Source organism: Lasiosphaeria miniovina (assembly GCF_030549165.1).
Source record: "Lasiosphaeria miniovina strain SMH2392-1A chromosome Unknown B0T26scaffold_4, whole genome shotgun sequence".
In the NCBI taxonomy this organism is placed as follows: Eukaryota; Fungi; Ascomycota; class Sordariomycetes; order Sordariales; family Lasiosphaeriaceae; genus Lasiosphaeria; species Lasiosphaeria miniovina.
The window spans coordinates 5752600-5767436 of record NW_026848223.1 but is presented as its reverse complement, the minus strand read 5'-3'; the positions used below and the strand labels follow the sequence as shown (position 1 = coordinate 5767436).

General features: G+C 55.5%; 3 protein-coding genes across 3 annotated transcripts; 2 read left to right on the top strand and 1 right to left on the bottom strand.

Annotated features, from left to right (window-relative positions):
• Positions 1 to 643: 643 nt before the first annotated feature.
• On the top strand, positions 644 to 2533 carry B0T26DRAFT_624167 (uncharacterized protein; the record flags this gene model as incomplete). The annotated part of the gene is made up of 3 exons (XM_060436133.1): positions 644 to 826; positions 1439 to 1791; positions 2044 to 2533. Coding segments are annotated over 3 exons (1026 nt in total), but the record flags the coding sequence as incomplete, so codon positions are not given.
• A 5749-nt stretch (positions 2534 to 8282) lies between these two features.
• On the top strand, positions 8283 to 13151 carry B0T26DRAFT_752406 (uncharacterized protein; the record flags this gene model as incomplete). Its single annotated transcript, XM_060445519.1, has 9 exons — positions 8283 to 8403; positions 9244 to 9393; positions 9771 to 10296; positions 10339 to 10623; positions 11460 to 12030; positions 12087 to 12590; positions 12664 to 12757; positions 12821 to 13022; positions 13094 to 13151. 9 exons carry the CDS (start codon positions 8283 to 8285, stop codon positions 13149 to 13151), a joined length of 2511 nt encoding a protein of 836 aa, XP_060297284.1.
• B0T26DRAFT_332165 (uncharacterized protein) lies at positions 13088 to 13922 on the bottom strand. The gene is made up of 2 exons (XM_060434419.1): positions 13764 to 13922; positions 13088 to 13667 (listed from the first exon to the last, which is right to left on the bottom strand). Exons 1-2 carry the CDS (start codon positions 13796 to 13798, stop codon positions 13235 to 13237), a joined length of 468 nt encoding a protein of 155 aa, XP_060297283.1. The 5' UTR covers positions 13799 to 13922; the 3' UTR covers positions 13088 to 13234.
• Positions 13923 to 14837: the final 915 nt, after the last annotated feature.

Genomic DNA, 14837 nt, shown 5'->3' with positions numbered 1-14837 from the left:
CTGAAAGTCGCCGTCAAAACGTGCCCGTAATTACGTGTGCAGAGCGCCCTTTCCGATCCAGCCGCACCATGAAGCCAAATAGGACATAATTATCATTGATGCTCGTGTGCCTCGGTGCTAATCACGGCTTGGTATAAAGCCTTGCGAGTTGTCGCGGACTTTGAACTTTCATGTCTTGACAAAGCAACGGAAACCATCTTCCCAATCATTTCATCTCAACTCTCATCAAACAAACATCTGAATCGTTTCTCCTTCTTCAATCTTCTCCTTCTTCAACTATCTTCTCCCAATTATCCATCTCAGCTCTCACACAAACAAACACCTGAATCGTTTCTCCTTCAACCATCTTCTCCCAATAATCCATCTCAACTCATACAAACAAACATCTGAGTCGTTTCTCCTTCAGCCATCTTCCCAATAATCCATCTCAACTCTCATCAAACAAACATCTGAATCGTTTCTCCTTCTTCAACCATCCATATTCCCAGTAATTCATCTCAACTCATACAAATAAGCATCTGAGTCGTTTCTCCTTCTTCAGCCATCTTCCCAATAATCCATCTCAACTCTCATACAAAAAAACATCTGAATCGTTTCTCCTTCAACCATGGCGAATGATATCAGCTTCTCCTTTGCTGCTGAGGAGATTGTGACTCCCGGCACCAATCTCGTCATCCGCATCGCGCGGCCGTTCCACAAAAATGCGGCACAAGCGGCCATTACCCTTCAGAGGGGAGGTACCACTCTCCCCAGTTCTTTGAGCGTCAGCGAGGATGATGGCACCGTGACGCTGTCCACCGAGGGCCTCTCGACCGGACGATACTATGTCCGCATCCGCGAGCTCCTGGACTTGGATGGCAACGAAATTGCCCAATCGGTGGAGATTCCTGTCGGCATTGACGTGCTCCGCGGAAAGGTCCTGGCCGACTACTTCGTCCAGCACGCCAGCCGCATCGCCGTTGGCAAGACCTCCCTGGCTCGCCTCGACTCGGGCGAGGAAGCTCCGTCCGGCCACAGATACGTCGAGTTTGTCAAGGCCGTGCATCGCACAACCGGCCAGCCAAAGGATCTTGCTTTCGACCAGCATGGTGCTGAGGTGGACGGCCCCGAGGTGCTCAAGGAGTTCCATCTTCGGCGATTCGACGAGTTTGGACCACTCCACGCCACGCTCAACGACAAGATCGATGGAGCTAAAGATGCCGACGAGTTCGATGTTGCCGTGTGGCCGCTCATCAAGCATGATCTCACCGGGTACGAGAAGTCCAGCACGGGCGAGACCACGACGCCGCCTGCCGAAGCCAAGTCTCTGCTGGACGAAGCCATCAAGGTCCGGGGGGCCATCGTCGACAAGATCCAGAAGCTGGGCGTGGATGTCAAACACACGCCAGAGCAAGCCCTGGCCGTCTTCGTGACGCTGACTGCAGCCCAGGTCAAGGAGTTGGCCAAGGACACGACCGTTGGCAAGATTTTCCTCGACGACTCCTCCAGTGTCCCGGACCTCGCCAACTCGGAGGCCATCGCCTATGCCCCCGGTGCACAGGCATTGGGATTCACGGGACGGGGTGTCCACGTGGCCGTGTTCGAGGCGGGACCGGCAGACCTGGCCAACCTATCGTTTGCCGGACGGTACCAGCCCAACCCCGTGGTAGGCGACCAGCACTCCCGCTTGACCAGCGCCATCATCAAGAACGCGGAGCCTAACAAGCCGCACGGCTACGCCCCCGACTGCGACCTCTACTCGGCCAACACATTCGGCAACGATGCGCTGCTCTGGGCGGTCGCCAGCCCGCAGTACTGCACTGTCGTCAGCCAGAGCTTCCATCGCGACGAGGAGCAGCGGCAAGACTTCCTGTCGTCGGACGACATACTGAAGGACCACCTAGCCACGACGTACCCTTACCCGACCATCGTGCACGCCGCCGGCAACGGGACGGCCACCGAGTACGTCAACCACAAGGGCTACAACACGCTCAGCATCGGCAACCACGACGACACGGCGACGGCTATGGCCGGCAACTCGGTTTTCCGCAACCCGGCCTCGAGCCACGGCGACCGCGAGCTCCCCGAGCTAGCCGCCAACGGCACCACCGTAACGGCAGTGGGTGTGATGGGCTCGGGAACCAGCTTCGCGGCGCCGGCCGTGGCGGGCACGGCGGCGCTGATCCAGTCGGTGAACGCCACCCTCAAGTCGTGGCCCGAGGGATGCCGGGCCATCCTGCTTGCCAGCGCCGACCGCAACGTCTCGGGCGGCACCTGGGGCCAGGACCTTGTCGTCAGAAAGGACGCGTCCGACGGCGCTGGCGCCCTCAACGCCCAGAACGCCGTCCTAATCGCCCAGTCGAAGAGCGCCAGGAACAACTCCCCAGCCCTAGTCCGCGGGTGGGACGTCGGCTCGCTGGTCCCGGCCGACTTTAATGCCACCACAAGGCTGTCCACCTTCCGCTACAAGGTCCAAGTGCCGTCGAGCCCGGTCGTCCTGCTCCGCTACACGGTCAAGGTGGCCCTGGCGTGGGACAGCAAGGTGACCCTGAATGCCGCCGGCACGGCCACGGCATCGACACTCACCAACGACCTGGACCTGATTGTGTACGACAAGAACGGAGTCCAGGTCGCTGCGTCGTCGTCCAGCGACAACAGCTACGAGATTGTCGAGTTCGAGGGGGCCAAGGGCGCCGTGTACGACGTTGCCATCCGCAGCTGGACCTGGCCCTGGCCGGCCGGCATAACCTTTTTGTGGTACGGCATTTCTTGGAACGTCGTCGGGAAGCTGCCGCAGCTGTCGACTCCTGTGACATTCCCTCCCGCTGGGCTGCACGAGGAACTCTAGAATACCTACCCTACTTGTTACCTTTGACGAGGCCGGGAAACTAGTGCGAAGCGGTGTCCTTTTCATTTCTGGGGGTTATTTATCGTCTGCTGGCTTTACTTCTCGTGGTCTCAATAAGAACAAATAGTTCTCTGCCGACGAGGACTGCGACGAAACTTCTGCTCTGTGCCAGTTGTTTTATTACAATCAGATTGACTTTTTCCTTAGTACCTACCTACGAGCTTCAGATTTTTAACCCCCCCTACTTTTGTTCAGATTATATTTGTGACATGGACAATCTTGGTGCATTGATTATGTCCGATGACACGGTGTGAAATGGGAGGTGCACTGGTGAAGAGATACCATACCCCACCCCCCAACGGATCACCCTAGCAGTGGATCACCCTAACACTCCCTTTTTGAACAACAATAACGTAGCCAATTGTAAAGCTATTCGCAAGTAAACAATTGAGCTAGTTATGTAATTGCATGTAATTTATTCTTAGTATAGATTTGTTAGCGCAAAAGCCCTACTTTTTTGGCTACATCGTCGCAAAGTAACTCCAAATTAACTCCAAATTAGCTTCCTTACATTCTTCTCCCCCTACCTCTGAGTGTGAATTGCGTCGTGTACTACCATAATGTCTGAACAACGTGACGATAATATTGTCAATGCGTGCCTAGACGTCACAGACAATGAGCTTTCTATTCGTCAATCGGCTCAAAAGCATGGAGTTTCTTATACAACGGTAACGTATTTTATAAGCGAGCGGCGAATATAAGCGAGCGGCTGTCACGGCAAGTGCAGACAACTCTGGAATAGTGGGCCCGACCCGGACCCCACTAGACTAGATGGCCCGTGCACCCCACGTCCTATTTCCCTGCGCCCTGCCCAAGCTTTAGAAACTTCCTTTCTTCTTTCTTTCCTTAGCTTTAGATTCTACGAATACAGCGACCATATTGCAGCCTTGTCTCATGCAGTTGACTGTGCGGTGATAGCGGCGAATTTTCCCCGCGATGCGACCCTTCATCTTTGATCCCCAATTCTACCACAACAAGCTATGGCTACCCCTTCAAAAGAAGCTAGGGTAATCTTAGCTCTCAAATCAATCCAAAATAGTAAGAACCCCAATATTCTTTCCACAGCCAATCTGTACAAAGTTCCAGAAACAACACTTCACTACTAACGCGCCGGTCGGCCTTCACGACGCGATATTGTAGCTAATTCGCGGAAACTCACAGATCTAGAGGAGCATACAAATTACCCCCTATACTACCCTAGGAAACTAACCTAACCTAAGAAATGTACTGGGCACAGGCCAAACCTGGCCCAGCCGGGTCCACCAAATGGCCCCTGCGCATCCACCCGATCTATGCCATATAGATTTCCCGCCTGCGGGTCAATAGATTTTAGCTTCCCCAAGCAATTCATCACCTTCTATACATCGCCGTGCCTCGCATAAGAAATAGAAAGAAAACTCCCGCGATCGTACGAAAAGACTAGGCGCGAAATTAGACTAGGGAGGGAGATAGATTTATTCCTCAAGTATAAGAGGGTTCAAGCGCGAACCTGAACTAGAGTAAGGAAGTGCCCGTTATCTAGTAATAGCCCACTATTTAGGACTAGAGCGAGGAGAGCTGTCGTACGAGCTATCGCCGCCGCTCGAGGGCGAATCGGTACCGGATACTGAGCCCGCGTAGTAGTACGAGCATTAAGACCCGCGCGATTACTAGACGTACTCAGTATAGGCGCCGTCCTGGTAACTAGGGATGCGTACGTAATACCGGAACTTAGGGAACGCCTCTAGGTTGCCGCATTTCTGCGGGTAACGGCGAGCGCGCTATCTGCACGACTGGATAAGGAGGGCCCGGAAGTACGACTCCCACCGGATAATCTTGGTAAAGAAGATATCCAAGTTGGCGATGTCGGCCTCGGATACGCGTTGTAAGGAAAAGGACACCCCAAACACCAACTGCGCGCACAGGGTGCGCGCCCACCACTTGTCACCAACTGGCTAGATCACTGACAGCTGGCATACGCTACGCCGTGGCGCCACGACCGCAGACTGATGCCCGGGCCGAACCCCTGAGCAGGTATATAAACAATGGCCCTCGCCCATCTTCCTTTGCGAGGGCCAGGTTGAAGTCTTACACCAATACAAGTCATTGCTCCCCTACCTTCTTGCCTGCATTGTGACCACCTTGATCAGGCGTACCTACCTTCTCTTACAGCGTACCTCGGTATTAACCGCGGATATCGAAATTAGGCGACGCTTATTATCCTAGCTACTATTAACTACTCGTATAATAAAAAGAGAGGCTCTGGAGGGTAGAACTTACGTTAATAGAGAAAGCGGCAAGGAGACGACGATTACTATTATAGGGAGTGGGAATGAGGATCCAGATAGACCTATCCGCCTCGGTGCGATACGGGACGGAGCCGAAGAGGATAGTCGACACCGTACCTTCATTGAGAATGGGCACGGCACCGCCAGAGACGCCAACAGGGACGAGAGCCATTCTACTGAGAAGAGGGCAGAGAACCGCGCGCGCACAGAGAGAGAGAGAGAGGCTGGAAGAGGGTAGGGAACCGCGCGCGCAGAGAGAGAGAGAGCGGCACGGTACGAAGAAGAAGAGGAAAGCAAGGGAAAGGTACTTACTTACACCCAGGTGAATGGCCTGAAGGGACGTACCTTCCGGGACTCCTGCTCCTTCCGTACGCTCCACAAATACGAACTCCCGGTAGTACGAAGGCCCGGGTCGGCACTAGCAGGCAACCAATTTATCGGACGGACCGGCACGACAGGTACGGAGTGGCTACGATCAAGCGAGCACGCCATTAGAATCAGCAGTGTAGGGACCTACCGCACGATTCCAGCAAATAACACATTCAGACGAGGCAGTATGACTAGATTACTTTACTATGCAGGAAACTACCGTGGTGGGGATCCATTTTTCCTACCGATAGTACTACCACACCTTTGACTTGCAGGCACCTCTGCGTGGTTAGAATACCACGAACACCTAGTGTTGTAGTGGTTTAATTGAGGATAGTTGTGGTAGGTTGGTTAGAATTCGCCGCTCGCTTATAAAATACGTTAAACCGACGACTCAATGGAGTCCCCCCCAAAGACGATATCCTCCAAACACAACACAGGCTCACAGAGCCTGAAGAAAAGTGGCTCATTGAGTGCATCGTCAAGCAGGAAAGACTCGGCTTTGCTCCAAGTTACTCAGCAGTATCTAGCATTGCTACAAGACTCTGTAAAGAAGCAGGGCAAAAAGACCTGTAGGGAAAAACTAGATTTCTAGCTTCAAAGCTAGAAACCCCTACATTCGAGCCAAAGTAGGCAACATAATGAAAACCGCTCGTTTTAACGGGTTTACTCCCAAAGCCGTTAATTGGTGCTTCAATATAAGGGAGAAAGAATACGGCTGGATTAGGCCTGAGCTTACCTTTAACGTCGATAAGGCCGGCATTATGACGGGCTTTGGTAAGTAAATAATGCCTAGTTATATTATCTGTTACGTATACTGTATAAGGCTTGATTCATTGGTACTAGGGACATCAGAGACGAAGAAAGTCTACCTAAAAATCGACCAAGGTTGAGGCTGGTCCACTATTATCGAATATATTAGTGCCGGGGGCCTCGTACTCGACCCGAGCATCATTTCTAAATGAAAAGACCTTAAAAATCGTAGTTTGAAGAGGAAACGTAGAAAATCTGCAACTGGCGCTTCGTTACTACAGAAAAGGGCTGGACTAACAACCAAATAGCGATCAGCTGGCTTGAGGATATTTTCATTCCACAAACCGACAGGCTCTTAGACTACGAAAATGAGGCTCGGCTGCTTATTCTTGATAGCCACGGTAGCTACATTATGTGACGAACCTGGTTCGTACTGGACTAGCTGCAGAAGGCAGGCGCCTCAGGCAAGACTGGGGGCCCCGCTTGTCGAGAGCCAATCAGACGGTGCCCGGTGCCAAGAGGGCTCTTGGCACCAGGCAAACGGAAGGACGGCCAATCAGAGGTGGCCCGGTGCCAAGAAGGGTCTTGGCACCAGGCAAATGGCCCGGCACGCTAGCAGTGCCCGGCGCCAGGCAGCTCCTTCCTGCCGGGCAAGTAAGAGCGCAGCTCTTACTAGCCCGCCATAATTAAATAAATACGATGACCGTGTCCACGGTCTTAGATAGTTCTTGCTTGGTTCTTCAAGCAAGCAATACACATTCGCTGCACTCATACACTTTGAGTGGCATTCCGATTTGACTGTATTACCTGTCACGGCCGGCTTGGAATGAGGGCGGAACTCCTCTATTGGGCGCTATAGACGAAGATTCTAAACTAAAGGGAAAAGGGAAAAGAAGCTCAAAAGCCTCCCCTCGCGAGATTCTTCCAGGGCGTCTCAAGGTGGGGCTCTGGCTGGTCGGGTGGATCCACCCAACTGGCGTCTGATTAGTCAGAGCGTCTGGGAGGCCTGGAGGACCAGGCCCTCACATTACCCGTGCGATAGGAGCTTGCCCTTTGTTCTATCTTCATAATTACCAACCCCAGCATTCTGTGGAGCCCGTGCTCCCTTACAGACAGACGACCCTAACAGTCGAGTGGTTTGTAATACATTACTGTAAGAGATAAGTCCCGTACGGTCTTTCATCCAGTAATCTCACAATATATATATAAGACGAATTATTGACAATATGCGGCCTGAGTAATATATATCTTTGCTTCCTGCCGGCCCACACCTCTCACAGCTTACAGCCACTTGATAACGGGCCTTTCATCTCTATCAAAGCTCTCTATAGACGTGAGCTAGCCAAGCTGGCTAGTCTAACCGACGCAGCACCTGTTGACAAGATCAACTTCATTCGCTGCTACAAGGTAGCCAGGGAGGAAGTATTGATAGAAAGAACCATCAAATCATCATTCCGGACGACCGGTGGCCTGTTAATACGTAAAAGGCCCTAAACCACCCAGAGATTCAGCAAGACAGGGCAAAGATCCCTGAACCCCCTGTCCTCTCTGGAGTCCCTAGTACACCGACTACAGGGCGTCAAATTAGGGATTTTAGCAAAGGAAGCAGTCTCCAGACTAGATGGAAGTTCCAGAAGCCGCGGCAGCCGTTGAGAAGCTTCAGACCGAATTGGTACTCAAGCAACACCGCATTGAAGCCCTGGAGGCTCAACTGGAGCGTATTAGGTGTCACGGCACGGTACCGTAGGCGCTGTGGGCAGGCCTACGGGTGCGTGACCATACTATAACCTACTACGGATTGCAGCTTGGTAGCTTGCAATTCTGGCATCTTTTTGGAAGGTGTGGTGCAGCGGTAGTAGGTGCTGAGCCCCGCCGTCACATTAGGCTCCAAAAACAAAGGAAAATTCCCAATTTTAACAAGCGGTTCATGGACCTAGGGACTATACTACTGGGCGGCGAGGTTCCCGCAGAGCCTCAAGCAGAGCCTCAAACTGAAGAGGTGGATGATGAAGAAGAGGCTGAAGAAGACGCTGAAGAAGAGGTTGAAGAAGACGCTGAAGAAGACGCTGAAGAAGACGCTGAAGAAGACGCTGAAGAAGAGGCTGAAGAAGACGCTGAAGAAGAAGCGTTGCTTGCAAGACTGACAAAATCTAGCCCTGAATTTCGTATGTCAGCACATTATATGGGTTAAGCAGTCAATTAGCTACATTTTGCTATATTTGGCTTGTAAATAGCTTCACAATTGAGTGCGCTGTTGTTGTTCAAAGATGTAGTGTTTTGGTGTAAAAGGGTGATCCAGTGCTAGGGTGATCCGTTGGTGGGCATGGTAGTTTACAGATCGATGAGTTAGCTAGCTAATGCACAACACACATTCGTCTCCCCAACTGTTGGAATAGCAACACTTTGGACCGTACGACAAAGGGTGAAGAGGGTCGGGTGCGTAGGCACGTGACGGAGGAACGTGCTGCACGGACATCGGCCCGCACTCACTTAATTATGCCCCCTCAGCTAGAACCGTATGTAGCACTGAACATGAATCAACGTACTATTCATCACCTCCCCTAAAAGGTTGCACCGCGACACAACGCCTAGGCACAATCGTGGCTAGAGCGCCACGAACACCAACACCTTTGAGGCGGCTAAAATGGGCAGACAATTTGCAAGGAAACGATATTACTGCGCTAGTACTGACCAGGAAATGCCGACCCCGGCCATCAATACGATGAACAAGAACAGGGGGGGTTTGTCATCTCAAACTTCCCCAACACCCCCTTTAGCCGTTCTGGGAGAGAAAAGCGAATTTGTCACCCAAACCTAAAACTCTCGGCTATCGACTAAGAAAACATGGCGTCGTCCGTCCCGGACCCGACAAGTCTTTACTACAAGATGCGCGCGCCGGCCCTCGCCTTTCCGGTGAACCGCTACGAACCAGACAGCCACTGCTTCTCTCCACCCCCTCCACTAAAGTCCAAAACGACAGCGTCGACCAAAACCACAGCATCCACCACGATGGCGTCCTTTCCCAACTCACCCTCTGCTGCGCTAACGGCAGCTGCGCCTTCATCCCGCACTCGGCGCTCCGCGAGCTCGGCATCCCCTTCACCGCAGACTGCCTAGGTAAGTGCGTCTTAGTGTCCATCCCGTTGTCCTACTCGGATGCTGCGTGGAGTGTTTGTCACCCGGAGCTCTCAAACTCTGCCGCAGACAAGGAAAGCAACTTCTTGACGGAAAGTTTGCAGCCCGCTAGTTTGTCCGCCCCACGTTGTCTTTCCACTTGCACGCTGGCAGCCAGAACTCCGAAGACCGCCATCCCGTTATCCCGTCTAGCCGCGACACTGAGACAGGGCGACAAGATGCGTCGCATCAACATCGACCCCTCGCGGTCAAGCTTGACATCGACAGCAACAGCAACGGCCAACCGCTCCACTTCAACACGTCATTCCACCCACAGGAACAATTCCCCAGCAGCCAAGCCTGCGCCTTCTAGACCGAAGCGCCCTACTCCTTCAAGCGCTGGCTACCACTGATTCTCAGCACGCGCGCACATGTCCCCGCCACCACCACACTCCAAACCATATCCCTCACCCCCGCGCAAGGGCGCCTGCTGGTCCGCGCCGCCAACGGCTCCATCCACACGGGCCGCACCAACCTCATGTACGCCGAGGACCTGCACGACGAGATCGTCGCCCCTTCCCTCGCCAGCCTCGTCTTCCCGCCCGAAGGGCTCTTCGTGCGTCTCGACGCCTGCTCGCCCAAGGACGGCGCCCGCCTCGTGCCCCCCGGCCGCGCGTCCCTGCACACCCCCAACGAGGTGCTGCTGCGGCTGGTGACGTCGGCGCGCGCGCGCAACGCGCTGCTCGCTGCCCTGCCTGCGGAGGATGATAGTGATGGCACCGATAATAATATCAATGCAGCTGGCATCGAGCTGTACTTCCAGCCCTTTGACGCGCGCATGTGTTCTGCGGACGAGTACCGCGTCTTCTGCCGGCCCGGCGACGGCGCCGTCACGGCCATTAGCTAGTACCAGTGGCACCGGCCGTGGACACTGGCGGGTTTGGTAAGCGAGGCGCAGGCGCAGGCGCGGGTGATTGAGCGGATCACACACGGCGCCCAGGCCCTGCGCTGCCGGATCCTTGAGAACCTGGACGAGCACGACGCCATAGACAAGCTGCTGCTGGCGCAGGGCTTCTCGTTCGACGTGCTATATGACGATGCGGCCGAGGCGTGCGAGCTGGTCGAGCTCAACGCCTTCGGCGCCGGCAGCCCCTGCGGGTCGTGTCTCTTCCAGTGGGTTGAGGATTGGAATGTCTTGTATGGCCATGCGCCGAGCGAGTTCCGGGTGGCCATGTAATTAAGGGCCTCATTTATTTCCATCACGCCATCGCAAACGTCAATGGCCAAATGGAAGGCATTGCGTTGTCAAGTACCCATGTAGATGATGTGGAGGAAACTAATACCTCGCCCAAACTTCTGTCCTTCAGATTTAGCCCAAGTTCATATCGGGGGATCCGTCTTGTCTCGTTGCTTGGTCCTCTGCCACACGTCCTCGCAGCACGCTCATCTGAGGTGTTTATGTCGAGCCTTCTCTTTCCCCGTCTGCCACCTGTACTGGATGTCCTTTGGCCGTTTTTGTAGAATCAGATAGAGGCAAAGTCAGTAAAAGTTAACAAGTTCAGAGAGGGAATTGACAACAAACAATATTAACCCAGAAGATCGATTGTTTAATTGTAAAGCAACTCGTAGTTGCGTTTACACAACTAAGCTGTCCAAGGAAAAAAACCACGAATAGGTCTAGAGAGCCGCTTTTCGTTTAATCAAAATAATCACGCCTGGGTTATATTGCCGGGGCGTCACGGTGGCTTGCTTCCCGTCGGCAGCAGAAGCGCCAAGGCCAGGTGCTGCTAGCGATGGGTTGCGGAGTTTGCGGATTTGGCGGTCAGCGGGGACGCCTGAGAGGCTGACTGCTCCTCTCAAAACTCCGCAGTCGGCGGAGTTCCGACCTCGGACCGTGTTTTGCGTCGACGTTGATTCTCAGTCTCCGTCCAGCGACAGTCCCGCTCTGCCGATGGCGACTGTAAGTCTGCGATAGGGCCGAGTGGATAAGTCCAGAGGTGATCAACTAGACCTGGTGCTAGACCTGGTGCTAGACCTGGTGCTAGACCTGGTGCTAAACCTATAGTAAGGGCCATGGAACCGTCCGCTGCAGCCCACGAGTCCCTGTCCGTGTCGGTGCCGGCGCCCAGACAGAAGAACTGCAGCACCTGCGTGCAGGGCAAGAGGCGCTGCGACCGGCGCATGCCCGTCTGCTCGCGCTGCCAGTTGAAGAAAAGCCCCTGCACCTACACAAAGACCAAGACGACAGCTCCTGCCTCTGGGGCTGGTGCTGCACTGGTCGGGGTCGAGCATGCGGGCGAGCCACACCCCCTCAGCGGCGCCCCCGACTACTCGCCCGCTTCCGCCTTCCTGTTCGCCCCGGCAGCCATGGCGCTCGACCCCAGCTTCGGCCTCGACCTCGACCCCGACCTCGACCTCGGCCTCGGCCTCGGCCTCGACCAAAACTACATCGGCGGTGTTCCGCCTAGCGCTTCCACCTCCGTGATGGATTTGGTAGACAGCAGCGACAGCAACACGTCCCTAGCCAACCCGGCGCAGTGGCTCGTCTCTGCCGACGATGCGCTGCTGACTGAGCGCCCCAGCTCGCCGGCCGACGTGGAAGAGATGACCATCGCCTTTCGAAAGATGGGAGGGCTCTGTGTAAGCTGTGGTCTGCCCCCTTTTCCCTCTACAGCCAAGTCTGACACCGTGTCTAGGACAACATGCAGCCGTGGCACCTCTACGACGCGCAGACACCACTATCCTACGTCTTCGGCCGGGCCAGGACGTTCACGACCGACATGGCAACACGCAACGCGACACCGTTCCTGCACCAGTGCCTGTACCGGTCGCACACGCCGCCCAGCATCATGTCGTGCTTCGCGACGACGGTGCTGTACGCGAACCGCACACCAGCCACGACGCCCATGGTGATGCGCGCGCTGCACGGCAGCGCGCTCGAGCTCGTCAACGCCGAGACGGGCCGCGCCAACGGCAACGCCGCGACGCCGCTCGAGAAGCTCGCGCGCGCCCAGGCCCTGTTCCACTACCAGATCATCCGCCTGCTCGACGGCGACGTGTCGCTGCGCGCCCAGGGCGAGAAGGACATGCCGCTGCTCATGGCCTGGCTCGCCGACCTGTGCAGGCTGCGCGACAACCTGTCCGACGCCGCCCAGCTCGGCCACGGACATGTGCGTGCTCTGCCGCCAAAGAACTGGGAGGTCCGTAAACGTACCCCTTTTGTTGAGGCATCGCTCACTTCTCACTTGGCACCTGCTTATTACCTACTGCTAGAACTGGATCTTTGCCGAGTCCGTGCGCAGGACCATCCTCATGGCGTACTCGGTCATGTCCATGTTCGAGCTGATGAAGGACCCGGCGGGCGCGGGTGAGCGGCCCCTTTCTCCCCCTCACAACCAAGCCACGGGCTGACAGCCCGAAACCCCCACAGCCGAGCAGGGGCCCGGGCCGTGGGCGTTCGTGCACCGCTGGACGCTGGCGCGCGGGCTGTGGGACGCCAGCGGGCCGTTCGAGTTTGAGCGCCTGTGGCGCGAGACGCCGCACTTTGTCATGGCCAACTACTCGTTCGACCGCTTCCTCGAGCACGGCCGCGGCGACGACATCGACGAGTTCGCCGAGATCCTTCTGTGCGCGTCAGTGCCACTTCCCCAATCCATCCTGGGCTTGAGTGTGGACTGTAGAGACTGACGCATGTTCTGTGCAGCTACATGGGCGTCGACGCCACCAGGGAGTTCATGTCTTGCTCGCTGCAGCAGGCCTAGCAGACGGCTGTGGGCTGAGTTGGATTGTCGGCCGTGGGGGTTTCGCACCTGCTATGGCGGAGTCTCTCAGCGCCGAGTTCGGCTCAGGGTCTGATGTCGTGGACGACCCTGAGCAACTGTGCAGCAACCAAGACGCAATATGACTCCACGTCAGCCGCAATCTGTACAAGTCTAGGTTCCCGACACGGCCCATGTCCAGTACATCCGCGACATCCGTGACCTTTGTCCAGCACATCCGCGACCTGGTCGAAAAGGGGTCTGTCTCTGGCGGGCGGTTTCCGGCCGAGCAGGCGCTGGGTCTGTGCCCCGACACGCCGGTGCCCGAGGCTCGGCAGACGGAGTAGGTAATACGTCTGGTCAAATATACCGGCCACGTCAACATGCGCGCGCGACACGTGCTCGGCTGTGCTGCCGTGGATGTACCCGAGCAGGAAGAAGGGGCACCCGACGGGGTTCTCGGGGCCCAGGCCAAGCTCGAAGCCGTAGACCTGTGGGATTGGGATGCTGGTGTGCTGGCTATGCGTGGAGATGTTTGAGGGCTGGTCAATCACAAAATCATCGTGGCGGAGTGAGAAGATGGGACACTACTGTCTCGTGAGGTTGGTTGCTTACCGCACAAGCTCCATCGTGGCCAGCTCAGACGCCATGCCCAAGACCGGCTTCTGCTAGGATTCGGAGCTGTCGCCCACGGCCGCGGCCGCCGCCGCAGCAGCCTGCGGCGAGGGGAAGCAGTAGTCGTCCTCGACGGGCGGCATGCGCAGCCACGCAACCCACTGCACGCCGTCGCGGAACACGATCTTGGCGCACCAGGTTGAGGCTACCGACCGAGAACTCGCGCGAGAGCGTGCAGGGCTGGTTCTGTCGCAGCGCCGACGCGTACGCCCGTGGGCTGCTTGTTAAGGAATTAGATGTTGGACGGGGGAGAGAGTGTGAGGTCGGGGTGGCTGGGCCACGATTTTGTCACGTAGGGGGGGATGCTTCAGAATGTTTGCCATTGCCAATCGTGCGCAACAAGGAGCGGGTTCCAGGAAAGCGGGGATGTATTTCTGGGTCTTTTGTATAATGCTGGCCCGTTTGCTGGATATCAGAAGCAGGGATGAGATCACAGACATTCTAAGTGATATAGAGCTTTCAATTCTACGTACTGAAAAACTGTCGAGGGAACGGGTTGTTTTCTCTTAGTCTGAGGGCCGAAGGTCCGAAGCTACGAACACTAGATCCTCCCCCGAGATGTGGGGGCTAACCCTAACCCTGCAGTGACTCCCCTGGTGGGGCCTTCAGAACCCGGGCGACCAGTGAAGCTTCGACCCGAAGCCCTTCTGATCCACCATGGTCCCAACCACCCAGAAGCCTCCAAACTGGAGAGCAAAATAAGTACATATCTGCAATTCCACCATAGCAAAATCCTGCCAAATGTCCCGTCTCCCGTCTCTTGATCATATGTCAATCTGGACACCCCGAAAGAAAAGGTCCTCCTCAAAGCTCTTCTTCCCCTTCCGACCCATATAATTTAACTTTACGATCTAATGGAATGGGACCTGGCGGTAGACTCTGAGCCCGCCGCAGAAGGTCTTCGTCCGTGAACCCCGATGATGCCGTGACGACACCCGGAGTGTGCAATCCTTGGCAACATCTTGGGCTTCATTTTTCGCCACGACGATCTTCTTAGTATGGCGGAGGTTGTCT

What these genes read in the sequence shown, in the direction of transcription:
- B0T26DRAFT_332165 (XM_060434419.1), bottom strand. Translation starts at nt 13,798, where the DNA reads ATGGCGTCTGAGCTGGCCACGATGGAGCTTGTGCG. An exon ending in GCCACGATGGAGCTTGTGCG is followed by an intron (nt 13,668 to 13,763) that starts GTAAGCAACCAA and finishes CTCCACGCATAG; the next exon opens with CCAGCACACCAGCATCCCAA.